A 20,189-nucleotide genomic window follows, 5' to 3' on the forward strand; every position below is an offset into this window, starting at 1 on the left:
TAAAACTCTGTGGAAGTTTATTGAGTGCAGGAAGATTTTTTTAGTCTTTTATTCTGAAATTGAGAGTTTCTGCATAATTTTGAACTGGATATTGGTATTCTCTAGATACAAAAGAAAATGAGGCTTATTAAAAGTGGGGGTTTGTACAAACCACACATTTGTTTTTAATGCATGGTTGCAATATCAGGGGAAACGTGAGGATTTTTAAAATATTTTTAAACAGCTACTAATGTCTGCAGATCACATAAAATGCATACAACGTCTCCAAATTTTCCTCCTGCATCCTTATTCGTAATAATTACCTTTATCACTTAATTTTGTTTGTGTTTGAGCCAAATGAAAGAGAAAGTGTTTGAGTCGTGCAACAGAAATGATGTTTTGGTTGATACATTGTAGTTTAGGGGCCTTTAATTACAAGATCATTTGTTATTGATTCCAAAATGTTGATGTTTCTAGCAGTAAACTGAATTTGTGTGTTAAATTTTAATTTTAAAAATTTATTTTTGACACCAGCATGCAATTTCAATTTGATTTTGATCCATTTGACAAAACGTTTAAATGCTTTATTACCAAACTAATGGACTATTTTCTTTGTTATTAATTTAATTTTTAGTTATCCTACTAAACCACCTTTATCTTTAAATTAAACAAAGTGATTTTAAGTGAGCAAACTTTTCATTCTTTCACAAATGTAGCATATTTGAGTATTTTCAAATAGTAGTTGTTACATTTGTATTACAGAACAAAATCTGGGAAAACTGAAAAGAAGCATGGCTTAACCCTTTTCAGATCATTTTATTAAGAAAATAAGTATAAAAATATAAATATAAAACAATATGACTCGGCATTCAAATAGCATGAAAGCAGTGTGTGACAGTTTCCTACAACATACACTTTCCATTACATTTTACACCTACATGATGAAATGAATTCACAGTTTGACAAAAAGAAACTCCACCAACCATTCACATGAACATAGTTCGTCAAACAGATATAGCAAATAGTTTATACGATGTCCATCATTAAAAACACTTTGTACATTTACAGTATTTAATGGAGTTGGCTGGAAAAGCCGTCGGACTCCTTCCCCCGTTTCCCACCCAAACCGAGCCGGCACCATTTAACATTGATAGTATACAATACTACTATCGTTCATGTTGATTACAAAACACATTATTCACACCATTGTTCACAAAAGTCCTAAAATTTAAAGGCATCTTTACTGATTATGACCAAAAAAAAAAGCAAAAGACTGAGATTTATATTGGATCTGCTTATAGAAAACTCGCTTCAAGTCTCGCTCTGTGTTCGAATTGTCCAATCGTTTACAAATATCGCCATTTTGTTTTGGTTTTAAACGTTACGGGGTAAAGAAAAACTAGTTACTTTCACTTCGGTAACTTTGTTGGAAGAAAATGTACATTTTACTTTTACTTGAGTAATTTTATTAAGAGTTAAATTTCTGGATTTTCTACCTACTCAGTGAAAAACAAACAAAAATTACCAGCTGCAGTTTTAGCTAAAGTTTCATAAGATTTTTATAGAAAGAAACAGATTTGGAAACAATTGTTTTTCCTTTATTTTGTTATTGTTTGTTACTGATCTTAAATTATTGTGCTATAAAGAATATTGTCACCTCCCTAAAATAATGGCTCAACAGTGATTTTTCCAAAACATGTTCTAACCAATAAAATGACTTTGAGGAACCTGATGCTATATATTACTTTATAAATGGTCTCAAAACAACATTAGTGTATATCGTGATAAATACTGGGGCAATTTATCGTTAAAATTTTGTGAGTGAAGATTTACAATATAGCTTTCCTGTTTCCAGGTCACTTTTGGCCAAAGATGACTTTTAGGAAGCTGACAGTATAAATTACTTGAAAATGATCTAAAATAACAATGTTAACATAATCATGATAATTAGAGACAATATATCGTCTAGAAGAATATTGTGAGTCATTATTTCAAACATAGCTTTTCCGTTTCCACGTCATTTATGAAACTGATAATACATATTTTTCAAAAATTATCATTTATCACGATAATTAGAGACAGTATTGTCTTATAAAATTTTGTGAGTGAATATCTCAAACATAGCTTTAATGTTTCCACGTTACCTTTGGCCAACAGTGAATTGTAGGAAACTGACAATATACGTTACTTTAAAATGGTCTACAACAACAATATTATTGTTCATCACTATAGACTATCATTATTCAAATTTTGTAAACATTTCAAACATAGCTTTCCTGTTTCCACATCACAATTGGCAAAATGTACTTTTAGCTGATGATATATATTACTTTAAAATGGCATCAAACAACAATATTATCGTTTATCGCGATAATTACTGGGACAATTTATCGTGTAGTAAAATTTTGTGAGTGAACATTTCGAACACAGCTTCCCGTTTCCATGTAATCTTCCACATGAGGGTTTAATATAGTGCGCATGAGTTTGTGCATTTTCACGCACATTTGTAGGTGGAGCAAACAGACAACCAGTTGACTATCAAGCTAGCTAGCAAACTAGACAAACAGATAGCTTGATAGATATTAAGACAGACAGGCTAGTTAACCAACTAGACAAACATGTGTCTGGCTAGCTAGTTAGCCGAAAGGACATTGAAAAGGAGTTTGGATCGCAGAGAGACGGATGGCTTCGTTTAGGTCTCTCTGTCGGGGCTTCTCCCTATGTACATCTCCGCCAGCTTCTTGAACTGTGGTCCCCAGTTGCTGAGGTAATCGTAGTCGTGGTCCCCCTCGGTGGCGGCGGACTCCAGCGAGCTCAGGGACTCCGCCAGGGACCCGGTTCCCTCGTACGCGTAGGTTGCCAGGGAGTCGTAAGGGGGCGCCGTGGGGTCGGCGTCGTTCTCCTGCAGCCGCCCGTTTATGAAGTCTCTCACATCCGTGTTATCCTTTATCGGTGATGTCCTCCGAAAGGGAAACAGCATTTCGGGTATGATGTCCCTGCGAAGCTTGTTAGCATCCATCACCTCCGGGTTGCGCAGCGTGCCGATATCAAAGGCCTGAGTGTCCTCCTCTCCTCCGCCCTCGTCGTTGTAGCTGACAACGTTGTCTCTGACATCCTCTTTGGAGATGATCAGAGGCTCCTTCTTCCTCTGTCTCCTCAGGGCAGCGAACAGCACCACGATCACTGCACAAAAACAGCAGAGAGGGAGCGCGGAGCATAAGATGCGTGCCTCTGAACATGTGTCATGCATTAGGGAGCAAAAAGCAGAAGGGAGACACATTTGCTACCAGTGACAAATCCCTAACTCTGCCTCGGGCGTTCACCTCCTATTATTAAAGATTCAGTGGAAAAGCTTTTTCTTCCCCTTTTTCTCCTGAATGGCACTTTCACTTTATAAAGTGCGCCGCGGTTCGAGGATCCCATTTTACACTCGTCAGCGAACATCTTCATATTTCATCTCAGGGGTGAAAACGCTGCCATGGAAGCTGCTGGAGTTGAGCTGTGCAGCTATTTCACATTTAGTTTCAACAATTTGTTGTTGTTTTTTTACAAGGTATCTGAACAGCAACAAAAAAAACAAACATATCCATAACCCATCCATTACTCACACCGATTTTAACAAAATATGTTAACAAAACTGCTGTAAAAAATCCTGCAAGATTTAAAATTGTGTATTTTACAGAAAATGTAACTTTAAATCACTTTTAAAAAATACAAATCCAATTTAGACTTAAAATTTAAGTTATAAACAAAGCAGCTCGATTGTATTCTGAAAATATTACAACTTTATTCTTGGAATGTTGAGTTTATTAAAATTTGGCTTCATTTTCAAAATATTACGACTTTATTCTCAAAAAATGTCAACTTATCAAAATATTACGACTTTATTCTTGTATGATTTCCACTCTATACTGGTGCGAGTTTATTCTTTAAAATTTTAACTTTTTCTCAGAATAACATCGCATTATTTTTCAAATGCTACAACTTTATTCTTGCATAATTTCCACTTTATTCTCGTAATATTATGACTTAAAATCTTTTCTCTTTTTTTTGGTGCGGCTCTTATACTTTGTCTTAAATTAGTATTTTATTCGAATTAAAAAAAACTCAGATATATTTAAGAATCTTCACCAGCGATGATGAACCTGATCAAATAAGGACAACTATGATTTTTCAAATTAAATGCAAAGAAGTTTGTGCAGGAAATGTAGGACAACATGTAATTATTTAAAGGGCATAAATTTGATGAAGTGAAATTCTCCCTCTGCCTCTTCCTCTCTGGTTTTTCTCGTTTTTCCTCCCAGTGGGCTCCGCAGCGCTCTGCTTGCCTCCCACCTACGCGTTAATTGCAATGCTTTCAGCATGGGCTGAGGCCGTTTCAGACATTAGGACGTTTGTGACTGGCCAGTGCACGATTTCAGACAAAACATAAGTGCAGCTCCAGCTTCCTGCATTTCTGAGTCAAATGGAGGTGAATGAGACAGTCTGTCAGGGGGGTTTCAAAGGCAAAAAGCTTCAGATAATGAGCAGATGTCATGATATTTTGTTTGACATGAGAGGCATAAAAATTCAACCTTCAGTTCACTTGAGAGGCTTGTTGAGATCTGCCCACCGGATATTTGTTTATATATCTGGATTTTAAAATGCAGACAGATGGAGGAAGAGCTGGTCTTTTCTGAACTGCTTGTGTCATTAGTCTGGTCAGAGGAAAAACGAGGATAAAGATGGGGTCAGTTCAACACATGGAGAGAGTCAGAGTTTCTTATAAACAGCAGTGAGTACGCCCACACATGCATGCTAATTTATGAGGATTTTTTTTCTGAAGTTATCGTGATTATTCTTACAACTTTTGCACAGCTTTTTGCAGCACGAGGAATTATTGTAGGTTTTTTTGGCCAAGAAACTCGTGTAAATTAGGTTTTAGGTCTCATTTGCTCTTTACTACTTAGATAAATAAATAAGATCCAAATTATTCCTAGGTCAGACGGTTTATTGTGGCCAAAGTAAAACTATCCATCCATCCATCCATTTTCTTGCACCCTTGTCCCTCAGTGGGGTCGGGAGGGTTGCTGGTTCCCATCTCCAACCAACGTTCCGGGCGAGAGGCGGGGTCACCCTGGACAGGTCGCCAGCCTGTCGCAGGGCAACACAGAGACACACAGGACACACAACCATGCACACACACACACTCACACCTAGGGACAATTTGGAGAGGCCAATTAACCTGACAGTCATGTTTTTGGACTGTGGGAGGAAACCGGAGTACCCGGAGAAAACCCACCATGCACAGGGAGAACATGCAAACTCCATGCAGAAGGACCGGGGCCGGGAATCGAACCCAGAACCTTCTTGCTGCAAGGCAACAGCTCTACCAACTGCGCCACTGTGCAGCCCCAAAGTAAAACTAAGATTTGCAAAAAAAAAAAACTGATATTTTGAGATAATCTCAGAGTTTAATCTCAAAATTTTGTAGAAAAAACCTGTAAATTTCTCAGTTTTAAAGGTGACAATGTTCTAGAAAAAACACAGAAATGCTTAGATTAATCAAAAAGATTTCTGGAAAAAACTGAATTTTCTGCGCTCCAACAGTAACGAATTGAAGGAAAAACTAAAATTTTGAGATTCAGAAAAAGGAAAACTTTTGCATCTAAAAAATTGAAGTTTTTCTAGAAGAAAACTCAAATTTTGGAGAAGAAAAAAAATCAAATTCAGATGAATCTCAGAAATTTCCTAGGAAAAAGCGCTGAAATTTCTGAGCCTCAAAAGTCGAAAGTTTACTGGAAAAAACTCAGTCTCAAAAAATTTTAACATTTTGAAATTTTAAATTTGCAAGAAGAAACTCAAAAATCTTTTAGGAAAAACTTAAATTTGAGTTTCAAACCTGTAAAGATTTCGCCCAGATGTTAAGCGCTCTCTTTAGTTTTCACAGGAAATCTTCATCTTGGTGTAGTTTGTGTTTCCAGATCTTTACCATAATGACAAAAGACTGTTTTGAGTTGGAGATTTTGCCAAACGTGGTTCCAGATTTTGCTGGATAAACAATCTGAATGCAACACTTTTCATTTTGCATTTATGTAATTTTTGGAGCACAATGTCCCCTTTTGCTTTGTGCAACTTTGTGTTGCTTTTCCACATGAAATCTCAATAAAAACTGGTTGTAGTGCAACAAAATGTCAAAAATTCAAAGGGTCTAAGTACCTTTCCATGCGCTGTATAATTTTGGGATTAAAGTGCATCAGTTTACTGGAGCAAAGGCCCTTTTTCCCACCGCCAGGAGAAACCGTCGTCCCTCCTGATTGTGTCTGTATAATTTGTGCATCGGCGTCGGTGTGAAATGTAAAATCTGCAGCTTGAACTCCTGTTTTCTTTAGAAACTTGATTGGATTTTCTAAGCCCTTTTCATCTCTGCCGTCCTACCTTTTTCATCTACGATGTGCGGCTTATGTGGAAAAATAAGATAGGCATGAATTTTAAGTGAAACACAGGGCAGCTGCCTCAGAGTGAAATGGTCTGGCAATGCATATAAATAGCTCACCATTTTCAGGTGCTCATTCGCTTGTCATTGATATGCATTTTACGCAAAATTTTACACAGTTACAATGACTTGGAACAATGTGAAGGACTGGATGGTTTGTTACGCTATGCAGCTTTAGAGAGCATCAGCTAAAGGATGCTCAGGGTTTTGAAATGCTGCAGGGTTCTGTTTGTTTGTGTGAAACATCAAAAATGACCTGTGATGACCTCTGATGACCTTGACATGTATGAGACAAGCTGCAGCAGTTTAGAGAAAACACTAGAAATCTGTCCAGTCGCTTTCTTTTAAAATCTTTTAAAAGCAGTAATCTATAAACGTAATGAAATGCTGCCATTCCTGTTCACAGATGCATGATTAATCTGCCTCTACAAACATAAATATTACAATTTATCACTCAGTAGAGCTCTGACTTGTGTAAAATTAACATTTCTCCTCTTTTGTATTGTTACAAACAGAACAGAAGTTCCTTATCCCAACTCATTTGATCAGTAATGTGGATTTTAATCAAATACAGTTAAGATAAAATAAAAAAAGCAGTGGAACAACATAAACCATGTTAAAGTAAAGATTTCTGGCTGTAACGCCACACTGTTATTTTGTAACTTGTTACTTTGTAACGGTTGTTATCTTGTAACTGTTACTTTGTAATGGTTGTTATTTTGTAACTGTATATGTTGTTATTTTGTAACTTGTTACTTTGTAACGGTTGTTATCTTGTAACTGTTACTTTGTAATGGTTGTTATTTTGTAACTGTATATGTTGTTACTTTGTAACTTGTTACTTTGTAACGGTTGTTATCTTGTAACTGTTACTTTGTAACTCACTTTGTAACTAACAGTTGTTACTTTGTAACAGTTGTGACTTTGTAACGGTTGTTATCTTGTAACTGTTACTTTGTAATGGTTACTTTGTAACTTACTTTGTAACTTGTTACTTTGTAACTAACAGTTGTTACTTTGTAACAATTGTTACTTTGTAACTAACAGTTGTTACTTTGTAACAATTGTTACTTTGTAACTATCAGTTGTTACTTTGTAACGGTTGTTATCTTGTAACTGTTACTTTGTAACTCACTTTGTAACTAACAGTTGTTACTTTGTAACAGTTGTGACTTTGTAACGGTTGTTATCTTGTAACTGTTACTTTGTAATGGTTACTTTGTAACTTACTTTGTAACTTGTTACTTTGTAACTAACAGTTGTTACTTTGTAACAATTGTTACTTTGTAACTAACAGTTGTTACTTTGTAACGGTTGTTATCTTGTAACTGTTACTTTGTAACAGCACCATAGTGCAACATGTGGTGCTACAGTGTAGCTCCTAACATTCAGGTCACATTGTTACATTGTCACATTGTAACTCCATCGTGTTTGGAAACTGTAACTGCAGTGTGACATTATATCATCCCATTATTATAACGTATCGTAATTTAAATTTTAAGTCTCACATAAAATAATTTTGGTCATTTTATCTGACTTAAAACTAGAGATTTTATTCTGATTTGACTTCAGACTGTGGGTTTTCTATTATTTGTATGAAAATATCTGGTTTCATCTCTAAATTAAGTCTTTTAATCAAACTTTAGATTACACTTTATTACAAAACTATGAAGTCTGAATGTCAAGGACTTTCCAAACCTTGAAAACAATTACAATTCAAGCACTTTCAAGGGAGGCTTTCAAACTTTTCCAGCACCATGTTGGGGATAAAAACAATACAAATGAACTGAAGAAGACAGTTTAAATTCACTATATTTTAGAATTTGATGCTGTTAATAATGTCTTGACATGGTGTTTGACATTCTACAGTAGAGACAAATTAAATTAAAATGCAACATTTTAAATCTAATTATTTTGGTAATTCTGACATAAAACAAGAGATTTTATTTTTATTTCAACTTTAGAAGGTGACAAAAAAAAACACTCTTATTTAGGTGTAAGAAAATATTTGGACATTAGATTAAACCTTGAAAACACCTTTTTAAAAATCCTGGAAGATTTCGAATCTACTAGGATTTCAAACCCTGAAAATGTGTCGATCTGAGACCAGCGATGGATTAATTTCCTCTCCTGCCACAAACCGCCACATGGGTCGGATGCTTACTGAGCAGGATGATCACGCAGAGCAGGATGGCCACCAGCGCTCCGGTGGTGAGGCCGTCTGAGAAGGGCAGCACCTCCGGGCTGCAGGACTGCATGTTGCCGCGGCTGTCGCAGGCGCAGACGCGCACCACCAGCGTGCTGGTGCTGCTCTGGATGGGGTAGTCGTTGTCGGAGATCACCACGGGGAGGAAGTACATGCTCATCTCACGCCGGCTGAACCCGCCCCTCCTCGTCAGGATGTTGGCAGTGTTGTCTGCGGGGAGACGGAGCGGGTCAAACCAACGGATGTCCTCTTGTCACAAATGTTTGAGATAAAAACTGAGAATTTGTAAGTTGTGACCCCAACAGGTTCATTGAACAGGTTGGGATGGATCCATGAGCGAAACACAGATTCATCACATCTTTTGCACAAAATCATTCTTGGGTAATGAGATTTTTACAACGGCGTCTTCCACCAAAATGTTCTGAGTTTGAAATATAAAAAATTTAATGAGTTTTATCTAAAAAAAAAAAAAAAGTGGAAATTTCTGACTTTGAAAAGTCAAATTTTTGCTAAAAAGACATTTTGACATTATCTAAAGAAAAGAAAAATTCTTGGTCCAAAATAAAAATAAAAAATAAAAAAAAGACATTTTGAGACTAATCTCAATTTCTATTAGTAAAACTGGGAATTTCAGTTTAAAAAGTTGAAAATTTGCTAGGAAAAACTGAAATATTAAGATTAATCTCAGAAATCTTTTAGAAAAACGGTGGAAATTTCTGAGTTTGAAAAGTTTAAAATTTTTCAGAAATACAGAAATGTTTATATTAACCCGAGAAAGTCAAATTTCCATTTTTGTTCTTGCAAATTTTCAGATTAAGATTTCAGATTAATCTAAAAACATCTGAGTTTTTGCCTCAATCTTTTTACTTTTGGAGTTTCAAAATGTTCTTCTTTATTTTACAAAATGTTGGAAATTAATCTAAACATTTTACTTTTTTTGGCAGAAATTTTCTCCTTTTTGTTCCATTAATGATGCTATAATAAGCCATTGCCGTATTTGGTCTGCTTGATTCTGCCTATTTTGATCTCCCGTCACAATGAGCTGTTTTAGGGACGCTGTCACTTTAAATCAGCAAACTCAATCTGTCTAAATCCAAATAAATGACCAAACATTTTATTGTTTTTTTTTTAACATATCAGTTTTATATTAAACATTCCATCCAGGAAAAAGAGCAGTTGAAGTTGCAGGAAGCTGCAGCGACTCAGAGTTTCTGTGTTTCTGGTACAAATGTCTCCAACTGTGTGCTGGGAGCTGAACTTAATCCTACCTTCCTTGTCAACGATGGTGAAGTTTGGGTTGGTGGCGCTTATGCTGAAGACAAACTTGTGCCCGACAAGCGGTTCGTCTGTGTCAACAGCGCTTATTGTCTGAATCAGCTGCAGAGGGAAACAGCAAATAGTGAGTATTAGGGATGAGAAAACATCCATAATTCTTCATAATACAGGGGTTTATTGGGGATGTGATGCGCAAATAAGACATTTATGCATGAATCTTGTAATACAGTGCTCATACTACAACCTCCTGCAAAAGGGTTTCAAGTCACAAAGTAGACTTTTACTCTGAAAAATGGACAAAGAGGAAACTTAATGTGTTTTAGACGTAAAGTTTACACAAATGTAAATACAGTGTCTAGCTGTGTTGACAAAATCATCTGGAAGGGAAATCGAGTTCATAATTCAACGCATTTCATTCACCTGTCCTGCCTTGACGTTTTCACAGACGAAGGTGTCGTAGGACATGGCGAACTCTGGAGCGTTGTCGTTGACGTCCAACACCTTGATGAACACGGGCACTCGAGTCGTCTGCCGAGGGTTGTCTGAAACACGAAAATGAAGCTTTGTCTCGCATTTCAGGACTGAAGAGAGCTGTTTAAGGAACTGAAGGAGGAAGTTACTTATTTCGGTGGCCACCACAGAGATGTTGTGCCATTTGGACATTTCTCTGTCGAGGGATTTCAGCGTTGTGATGGTGCCGTTCACAGAATCGATGTTGAACAGCCTTTCAAGATCCGTGTGTCGGTCAATGGAGTATCTGCAAGAGGGACAAGGACATCGTTAGCAATTGGTGCTAACTGTAATCTCTAAATGGCCGATCCGGCTTGGCTAAATTTTCTGGGGGGTTTTCTGAAGTATTCTTGGAAAACTTCCCTACCCTGGGAATTTTTTTCATAAAGCATTTGAAAATACGGCATTTAAAGCTGGAACACACAATGAAATGCGAAATGCTACTGGACATGCTATTGGCTGGTGTTCGTAAAGAAGCCAATAACAGAGCGCCAATCATTTTCCTAGTAGTTGATTGGCTGGAGCGGAGATGAGAACAGTGTTGCCAGATTATCCTCCGAATAGCGCAAATTGAAATGGCAAAAATAAATAACACACCATTTTCGGAAGAAAACAATTTTCAATAAGGTTTTGTGCTGGGATAAGGTGTTTATTGGCCATATTAAATAAATATTGTTCCGAAAACTGCAATGGAAATAAATTTTTTGCATCACGAGTTAATCACAAAAGCACTGGGTTGATGCAGGATGTTACTACTGTCAGAAACGCAAAAGAAGACGACAGGAAGTAGCTTCCACATTAGCAAAATATAGACAAAAATTTGTGCGTATTTGGAATGGAAAAACAGCAACTTTTAGCTTATTTTACACAATACTAGACATGCATTAAAAGATGAACATAAACAAGTAATTTCCTTTTTTTGAATTGAAAAATTTACATTTTATTGGAAATAACAGCATTTATTTACTGAATGTACATTTTTTGTATATTGAATGAAATTTTTTGCATTAACTGAATAATAATTGCATAGCAGAAGATGCCTAATAGAAACTTTGTGTTTTTGCAGAATTTGAGCCGTTGAAGCTAAAACCAAGTCACTTTAGGAGTTCTGGGTAGAAAATATCTACAAAGACATTTTTATTTCAATTGCAAATGTATATTTTTTGTACAGTTTTGTCTAAATTACCTCCCTGAGTGTGTTGTTCTGTCAGCGAATGTCCTTTTTGAGTCCCTGTACCCCAGTTAATGATTAATAAATTAGTTGATTATTCCACTAATCGATTAATCATGATTAATCGTTTCAGCCCTAAATACAGTACATTGCAAATTGTGGCTGTAACGTGATAAAAATGTGAGAGTTGAAAAGGTCTGAATGCTTTTGAAACATTACACCCAAAATCTTATTTCCATTTTAACTGGAAAAGAAGAATCCCTTTAAATATACCCTGGACGATGCTGAGTTGTAATTGAAATTTCTGGCTTTAGGCTGAATGTTGGGTTTTGTTTGTTTAATTTGCATAGATTTGTTTTTTAGCAGTCAGAAAAGAAAGAAGAAGAAAGCATATTCTCTTTTGTCAAAAGATGACGCCTCTCTTTTTTTCTTCCTGGAGTCGGCTCATTTGTCATCGTCACCTCTCATGCTCAGCCGAGATTTGAATATGCAACACGAAGCGCTGCGTGGTGTGCCACAGCTCCTGCGACGGGGGACGGGCGGCTGCCATATGCGCGCCGAACGGTTTCTGTGACCCACGCGAATCAATACGGCAAATTAGGAATGTTTGACTTTGCGCGGCGCCGTGGAGGGAGCTTACATGATTCTGGGAAATAAACATCGTCTGTATTCACTTCGCCGTCTTCCGTTGGGAAATCTCCAGTAGGGACCTCATGAATAACACTCCTTCTCTCCCCTGTCGGAGCACTGACACGTGGGCGGGTTGATGGATTAGATAAACCTGGTGGGCACATTTTCATCTTCACTGCATAAAACTGACAAGGAGACTGTAAATCCACCATATCGCACTTCTTTCTGTATTGATTTTTCCTTTTTGCTGGTATAATTGAAGAAAGGGGAATGAGTTTCGAAGAGATCAAATTAGGAGGATGAAGCAGAAAGCCCACATGGTTGTCGAGGAAATGTTTGCTTAGCGGTCTATTGATCTAGCCTTAAGTTTGTAGAATGAAGCTGATTTCATTTCATGCAGTTACAGTAACTCACAAAAGTATTCACACTGAAAGAATCGATGCATTTCGTGAGGATTTTATCTTGTAAATCGACATAATAGGATAGAATATTTATTGTCCCACCGTGGGATTGGTGTGCAATCCCACTATTTAGCTCAATCCATCTTAAAAAGGTGACCTGTGTCTCTTTTAGCGTTTCATGTAAAGAAACTTCCCTTTGACTTAATTTTAAATATATTACACTAAAGTTTACTGTAAATCTTTGACAGAATGTATTAGAAAAAGGAATGAAGGACACAAAATGGAGTCAAGGGTAGAAGATAAAGAAGGAAGAAGAAAAGAAGGGAAATTAGTTGATTATTTCAATAATCGATTAATACGATTAATCATTTCAGTCCTACTTCAACAGGTGAAAAGTTCAGATCTTTCTGCTTGAGTTAACATCAAATACAGCGTAGAGCTAATCTGATTATTTGACTGACTGATAAATAATTAGATGAGAAAAGGTGCTTACATTTTTAATAATTTGAACCAGGTGAAGCTAAAACTGCAATTTGAGGTAGTTTTAGACAAAGTTTTTCTATCTTAAATGCAAAAAGTATGTTGTTTGTACAGTTTTAGATTAATTACTGTTTCAGCAAATGAGCTTTTCTCGATCTACTCCAGCTAATGATTAATCGATCACTAAATTAGTTGATAATTACTTTAGTAATCGATTAATCACAATTAGTCTGATTAATCGTTTCAGCTGTACTTCCAACATGTGAAAAGTTGACTCCTTTCTGCTTGAATTAACATCAATATGGTGTTTAGCTGATTTGTTGACTATTTGATTTACTGATTAACAACTGGACAACAAAAGTTGCTAAATAGATTTTTAAAAAGTAATTGTAGTATTTTAAATGCAAAATGTTTATTTTTGTAAAGTTCTAGCTTAATTACTGCTCTCAGCATGTCATTTCAGCAAATGGGCTTTTTTTGAAAGTCAGTATACTCCAGTTAACGAGTAATCAATAACTAAATTAGTTGACAATAATTTTAATAACTGATTAATCACGATTAATCATTTCAGCCCTACCTCTGACATCGATATGTTGAAAGCTCGGTCCTTTCTGCTTGAATTAACATCAACACAGTGTAGACATAAACAGTAGATTATTTTTGATTAATCAATTAATAATTGGTTAGCAAAAGGTGCTTCATAGGAAATTTTTTTAACGGATTTCAACCAGGTGAAGCTAAAACTGCTACTTGAAAACTTTTGGGTAGAACATATTTACAGATAGTTTGTTTAATCCTATATGCAAGATGTTTATATTGTTTTGGCTTAATTACTGCTCTTAGTTTTTATTTTAACCATTAGACTTTTTTTAGTCTGTATACTCCAGTTAATGATTAATCGGCAATAACAAGTTAATCGCGATTAATCATTTCAGCCTGTCTTCTCACATCAACATGTTAAAAGTTCAGCCCTTTCTGTTTGAATGATCAATTAATTAAGAAGTCTTGGGTGGGACATATTTACAGATAGAAAACTTCTTTGAGTCTGTGCACTCCAGAAGTCCACAACTGAATAATCACAATATCACGATTAATCGTTTCAGTCAAATCCAAAGCCTGTAAATCCCTGAAGATAACTCGTGTGGGATCCTTATTGTGAGAAACGTACTTCACTGGCTTGTTGTCTGCGTCGGGATCCCTGGCCAGCACAACGCCGACGAAGCTTCCGGCGGCCGTGTCCTCGTGAACTTCGATGATGTAAGGGTTGCGGGCGAAGACGGGCGGCTCGTCCACGTCCACCACCGTCACCTTGACCGTGGCGGAGTCTTTGAACTGCACGCCTTGGATGAACCTTTCGTCTATTTCGGAGTTTATCACCTCCACTCTGAACTCGTAGTCCCTCTTACTTTCATAATCCAGCGCCTGGAGATGAAAGAGCACCAGAGAAGGAAAGCTGTAGACTTTTCCATTTAAAAGAGAAAGCCTGCCTCCGGGATTTTGATATGCGATTCATTGCGTTTCATTTGTCTGCCTTTATCTTACTGCCTCTCTAAATTCAGAGTAACAAATCCAAGTCAGGAATACTAGAAGATCTTAGGGGAAAACTAAAGAGAGTTTCTTGCAAAAGGCTCCTTTCTATTATTCATTTTACAGGCTTATGATATCTGATTTTACACTGCGCTTCAAAAATAAATCCTGTCACCTTTTTCCTTTTTTTGCATGAATAAATGTTTTCAGGGGGCCATTTTTTCTTCATAAGAAAATCATGCTGGGGTTAAATGTTCTGTAATGTTGGGAGGGAGTCATTTTGTAAATCCAGGCTGGCTCAAAAAATGGCTAAGGTTTGGCTGGAATGGAAATATGCAATAAGTTTCAAGTTCATTTCAATCCCAAGATATTTAGGAACATAATAACAACCCTTAAACCGTTAAAAAAAACTTACAGGGATAAATAGTTGACTGGAAAAAAATATTTCTTGTATTTTTCTCATTTTGTCTGCTTACAACCACAAACTTAAATGTGCCTTTTGGGTATTTCCTGTTAAAAAAATAATTAAAAAAAACATCACAAAGTTGAACATAATTAGCAGTTAGGTGAAAAATAATGCATTTTATGTATCAACAAACCAAAAAAAATGGTAACCCCAGGCTGAAAACAGACACACTAAATAAATTTGAATATTATTAAAAAGTCTGTTTATTTCAGGAAGCTTATCTCAAAGTGAAACACATTATAAAGATTAAATGCACCAAGATGGACGTTTGAAATTCTTTGTTACTGTTATGATAATTACAGTTTTGGCTTAATTATTACTCTGAGTATGTTGTTTGAATATGATTAATCAAATATTAAATTAGTTGACAATTATTTCAATAATCACAATTAAGACGATTAATCGTTTCAGCCCTAACTGAATTACACACAACTGATTGCAATGGATTTAATCAGATTTAAAAATACTACAAATATTGTGTAATATTCCTTCATTTCATAATAATCCACTACTTAAAATCCAAGTAAAATACAGGAAGTTCTGAGTGTAACATGATAACGGGGCGATACCTTTTTAATAATGATGACTCCTTCCTGCGTCGCCTGGTCGGTGGTGATGTTGAATGTATCGTGACCGCCAATGATGCTGTACACCATCTTAGCGTTGTCCCCCACATCGGGATCGTCGGCCTTGATGCGTCCGATGGCGCCACCTATCTCCGTAGACTCCACCGTAGTCACTCGGAAGGAATCTAAATGAAATTTAAATGTCTGTTTTTCAGCGTTTTAAGCCTCTATTGAGTCAGTGGAGATGTATTGGGAGGTCCTTACGGTTGGCGAAGCGTGGCGGACTGTCGTTTACGTCGGAGAGGGTGATGCTGACTGTCGTGGTCCCCGAAAGGCCCCCCATCTGTCCGGCCATGTCTTTGGCCTGAATCACAACCTGGTAGTGCTCCTTCACCTCTCTGTCCATGCCAGGTAGAGCTGTCTTTATGGTTCCTAGTGAAAAATATCTTAATTTTATTACATTTATATGACGATTGGATGAGATCTCAAACAAAATCAGATTCCTGATGAGGTTAGAATCCATGTTTGGGTTATTTTCAATACCAGATGTCTACATGAATCTATATGCTCCAGAAGTATTTCAATGTAGAATATGCTGGATTATTCTGAACTTTAAAATTTTCAACAGTTTTACTCCAAATTGCTTAAAAAAAAAATCATGCTAACAGAAGTGAACTCTGGTGCGGTTCAAATGCATATGTGTACGCCAAAAGCAGGAAGTGGATTATACCACACGGCATTCTGGGTAAATTAAACCAAATTAATGAAGAACTAGTGAGAGAAATGACTCATGGTCTTTTATCAACAACGAGAAAAATCCTTCAACCGCTGAAATTTGACGCCACTCTAGTTTTGTTTACATTTCGTCAAGAAGGAAGTTGCGCTCGGTGTCTTCCTCTGAGGTTTTCGTGTTGTTTCCTTCAGTAGTTCTCGGTGCAGCGCCCCCACAGGAGAGGAGGGGAACAGGTTTGTTCAAGAACTTTATTTTCAGTGTGAAAGCGAAACGCAGCAGCTGAAAATATATCAAATGTTACAAATTTGGTCCCCTTTCGAACCGAGTGTACTGCTTTCAGATTGCTTAAAAGGTAAAATCTTACTTTACATTGCTTAAATTATTGTCTGATCTCCTTAATGTTGTGTTTTATTCCGTTTTGTGATACAAATCATGAAAATCTGACAAACATATAATTTCTCATGACATTAGAAAGGCATCAGAGTCCTTGCCGGGTTTGTCTTACCGTGTTCTGAGTCCACAGAGAAATATGGCTGCCCCTGCAGGATGCTATACACCAGCTTAGCGCTGTTTCCGTATGTTTGATCATCGGCGTCAGTGGCGGTCACCGTGACCACAGACGTACCTGTGAAATGCAAAGAAAACACACACAGTCGAGTTCAGCTGCTTGTAATGCTGTGATCTGAGTCAACTTATTTTCTTGTTTGCTTTCAATTTGCATGGGCTGGCTGCAGGCCTCAGAGCGCTTTTCAGCCATGCAGGTTTTTTTCCAGCTTTTAATACCAACCGTGCCCTCATGTTACTGTTTCAACCAGTAGCCAGTGACTAATCTTTAGTGACTAGATGGCCTAAAAACAGGGCTGGAGTTTAGTTTCTCCTGGCACCTCAGTGATTAAACCCTGTTTTTTCTTTTTCCCATTTCATTTGTGCGGATCCTTTGAGCTTTGGTGAGACTGAAACAAGCAGCCAGCTGTCGAAACGAATGCATTTAGTTTAAAAGGATAAGAGTCGAATAAAGATTTTAACTAATTCAAGTTAAGTATATTATGTAGTTTTAGGGCCATACTAAGATTCTTTTTTAAATTATGAGAATAAAGTCATATTATGAGAACACACGTACAAAAATAAAGTTGTAATATTATGACATTATTGTGGAAATATTATCAGAATAAGGCTGTACAAGAATAAAGTCGAATAATACAACAATAGTCATACTACGAGAATAAACTCATTATAATGAGAATAGTCATATTACGAGTATAAAGTCATAATATTACAACTATTTTTGTGATACAACTTTATTCTTGTACAATTTATTCTTGTAATATTATAACTTTATTTTTTATTTCCTTATTGTGGCCCTAATACTCAGTCGTACGAATGTACCTAAAATAGATGAGATGCAAGTTTGTGTTAGTGGTCGCAACATAAATTTGCATTTTAGACAAAAAATTTTTTACTATTTAAACAAAAGAAACGAATTGTTTTATTTGAATCTTTTAATGAATTTCTAATGTTCTATAAAAATGCTTAAGTGGCGAAATGAAAAATCTGAAGAATGTGCCAAATTCTTTATCCGATTAATCAGTTAATCGTCAGAATAATCGATTAATCGGTTCCATTTTTGTCATATCTGCTTCTGGGATCAAGATTTTTGAAAATATTTTCGAATTGACTTTTGTTTCAGTAGCTCATATGTTTCCATGTTTAGTGCTTTACAATTTCAAACATGAAAGCAAATAAAATAATAATTTTGTTTTTATTTTTTTTTTGCTTTACAGCCATAATAAATATGGTGTTGGCAATAAAATGGTTATTTTCTCATTCAGAAAAGAAACTGAACTGTTTATTTGTATCTTTTAATGTATTTCTAGTGTATAAAAATGCTTATGTGGTATAATGGAAAAATCATTTTTATCTAATTAATCGATTATGCTGATGAGTAATCAATTAATCAGTTCCAGTTTTGTTTTGTCGGGCTCAGGGTTTATCAAGATTTCTTCTTTGGAGAACATTTCAAGTTGATCTCTTGTTTCAGTGGCTCGTGTATTTTCAAAATTAATGCTGTACAATTTCAAACATGAAAGCAAATAAAAGAATCATTTTGTTTTGAATATTTTTTTGTTTGATAAATAGGACATCCCACCATTTTGCTCAAGGTTACCACACAACCAGAATCTCGTGGTGTAAAAAAACCCCAAATAACTGAAGCTTACAATGAGCTCAGCTCCTCTTAGACATCCAAACACGGAAATCGCCTCGGTAATAAACCCCGCTTTATCCAGCCGAGCGTTTCAGCAACCCACACTGCACATACTGTCCTTGGCATTCAGGAGACCTCTGCCATGTCCTGTTTGGGTCTGACTGTCTCTGTGCATACTAATGATCCCCTGAACATCTGTCTCACTTAGTTCCTCCACCGATAGCGTAAAGGGAAGAGGGGGTTGCTGATTCTCCATGGCTGGCTGCCTTGATAAAGTAACGTGTTCAGTTTCAACATGTGAGGCAGCTTATTAGTCCACAGATGAGTAGCGGTGACCCTGACACACACCTCTCCCCCGCAGCCTGTGCAGCTGGGAAAACTGAGGACACCCATTTATGAATTCCAAATTGAGTATTGTTATTTGTCATAAAGGCAATTGGTTTTTTGATTTACCCCTGATTGCTCCTGTGTATTAATTTGCAGCTTCGTAATTGAGGATTGATTTCAGCTTGCATGCATTATTTTCATAAGCTTTGTTTATATTCAAGCCAACCGATTTATTCCCATTACTTGAATTCGAATGGAGTGCAATGAAGCAAACACTTAATTGGAAAGACTGTGACAATCTAAACTTTCAATATTTCAGCTGCCTATTAAAAATGGCAAATGGCGTTACTTATTATGAATGCCCAATGAGGCTGACCAAACATAGCAGTCAGAGAACTGCAGACAAGCTGCACATTATCACAGTAACTTGCCTCATATGCATTTTAAAACTTACCATTAATTCACCATAAAAGCTGGACAATAGGTTTTTGCAATAAATGATAATACTGTTGTTCTGAAACCATTTTTAATGGATTTATAATGCAAAAAAAAATCCTCAACGATCAATAAGGTTGAATTTCTAATGAACTTTTAAAACCCTTTAAGGCCCAAGTTTCAAGTCTCCGCCTGGATATTTTTGCTTATTTTAATTGTATTAAGTTCTTTAAATGTCCTGAGTAAATATGTTTGTCCATTTCTCCAACTTTCATTCTCTAGCAGTTATTTTCGCAATTTACTGTCTATTAAAAGAGCGTTTCATCAGAGTAAACCAAAGAAAAACAAACTCCCTGCAACGGCAGGAGTGAAATTACCGTAATAACCCAATATTGGCTGGAAAGCGCAACGTCTCCCTTTTCAGAAACAACTGGAAATTGTCAAGATAGCTCAAAGTATGGTGGAGTTTAAGGCACCACAAAGTTGGCGACATATTTCAGCCGATGAGGATTAACACTGGAACTGGAAGACATTTTAAATGACTAAACAAAACAACAGAACAAATAAAATGAATTATGAAGTCTCTGTAAACAGAATTGTCCCTCAATAAAAGGCTGGTTGAGGCCAAAGCACCAAACTGAAGAATTTTGTCATCCGGTTTTTGGTAGAGAGAAAAAAAAGAGAAAAACTCTACATCATGCAAATGAGTTCATCTTAATTTATCATGCAATTAACTGATTTATTGCTTATTGCAACACTCCTACTTACCATATTCTACTCAGTCTGTACTGACCACCCATAACAT

At 36.4% G+C, this 20,189-nt stretch overlaps 1 protein-coding gene across 1 annotated transcript in view; it reads right to left on the bottom strand.

Moving 5' to 3' along the window:
• Positions 1-775: 775 nt before the first annotated feature.
• LOC103456693 (cadherin-10-like) overlaps positions 776-20,189 on the bottom strand; it is a 42,291-nt gene continuing 22,877 nt past the window's right edge. Inside the window, exons 4-12 of the mRNA XM_008396404.2 lie at positions 16,925-17,044; positions 15,951-16,118; positions 15,690-15,871; positions 14,296-14,549; positions 10,556-10,692; positions 10,356-10,477; positions 9,929-10,037; positions 8,619-8,870; positions 776-3,162 (exon numbers count right to left, since the gene is read on the bottom strand). Coding sequence (XP_008394626.1) covers positions 2,672-3,162; positions 8,619-8,870; positions 9,929-10,037; positions 10,356-10,477; positions 10,556-10,692; positions 14,296-14,549; positions 15,690-15,871; positions 15,951-16,118; positions 16,925-17,044 — 1,835 coding nt within the window. The 3' untranslated portion in view covers positions 776-2,671. The remainder of the gene's footprint in view (positions 3,163-8,618; positions 8,871-9,928; positions 10,038-10,355; positions 10,478-10,555; positions 10,693-14,295; positions 14,550-15,689; positions 15,872-15,950; positions 16,119-16,924; positions 17,045-20,189) is intronic.

Source organism: Poecilia reticulata, linkage group LG20, assembly GCF_000633615.1.
Source record: "Poecilia reticulata strain Guanapo linkage group LG20, Guppy_female_1.0+MT, whole genome shotgun sequence".
In the NCBI taxonomy this organism is placed as follows: Eukaryota; Metazoa; Chordata; class Actinopteri; order Cyprinodontiformes; family Poeciliidae; genus Poecilia; species Poecilia reticulata.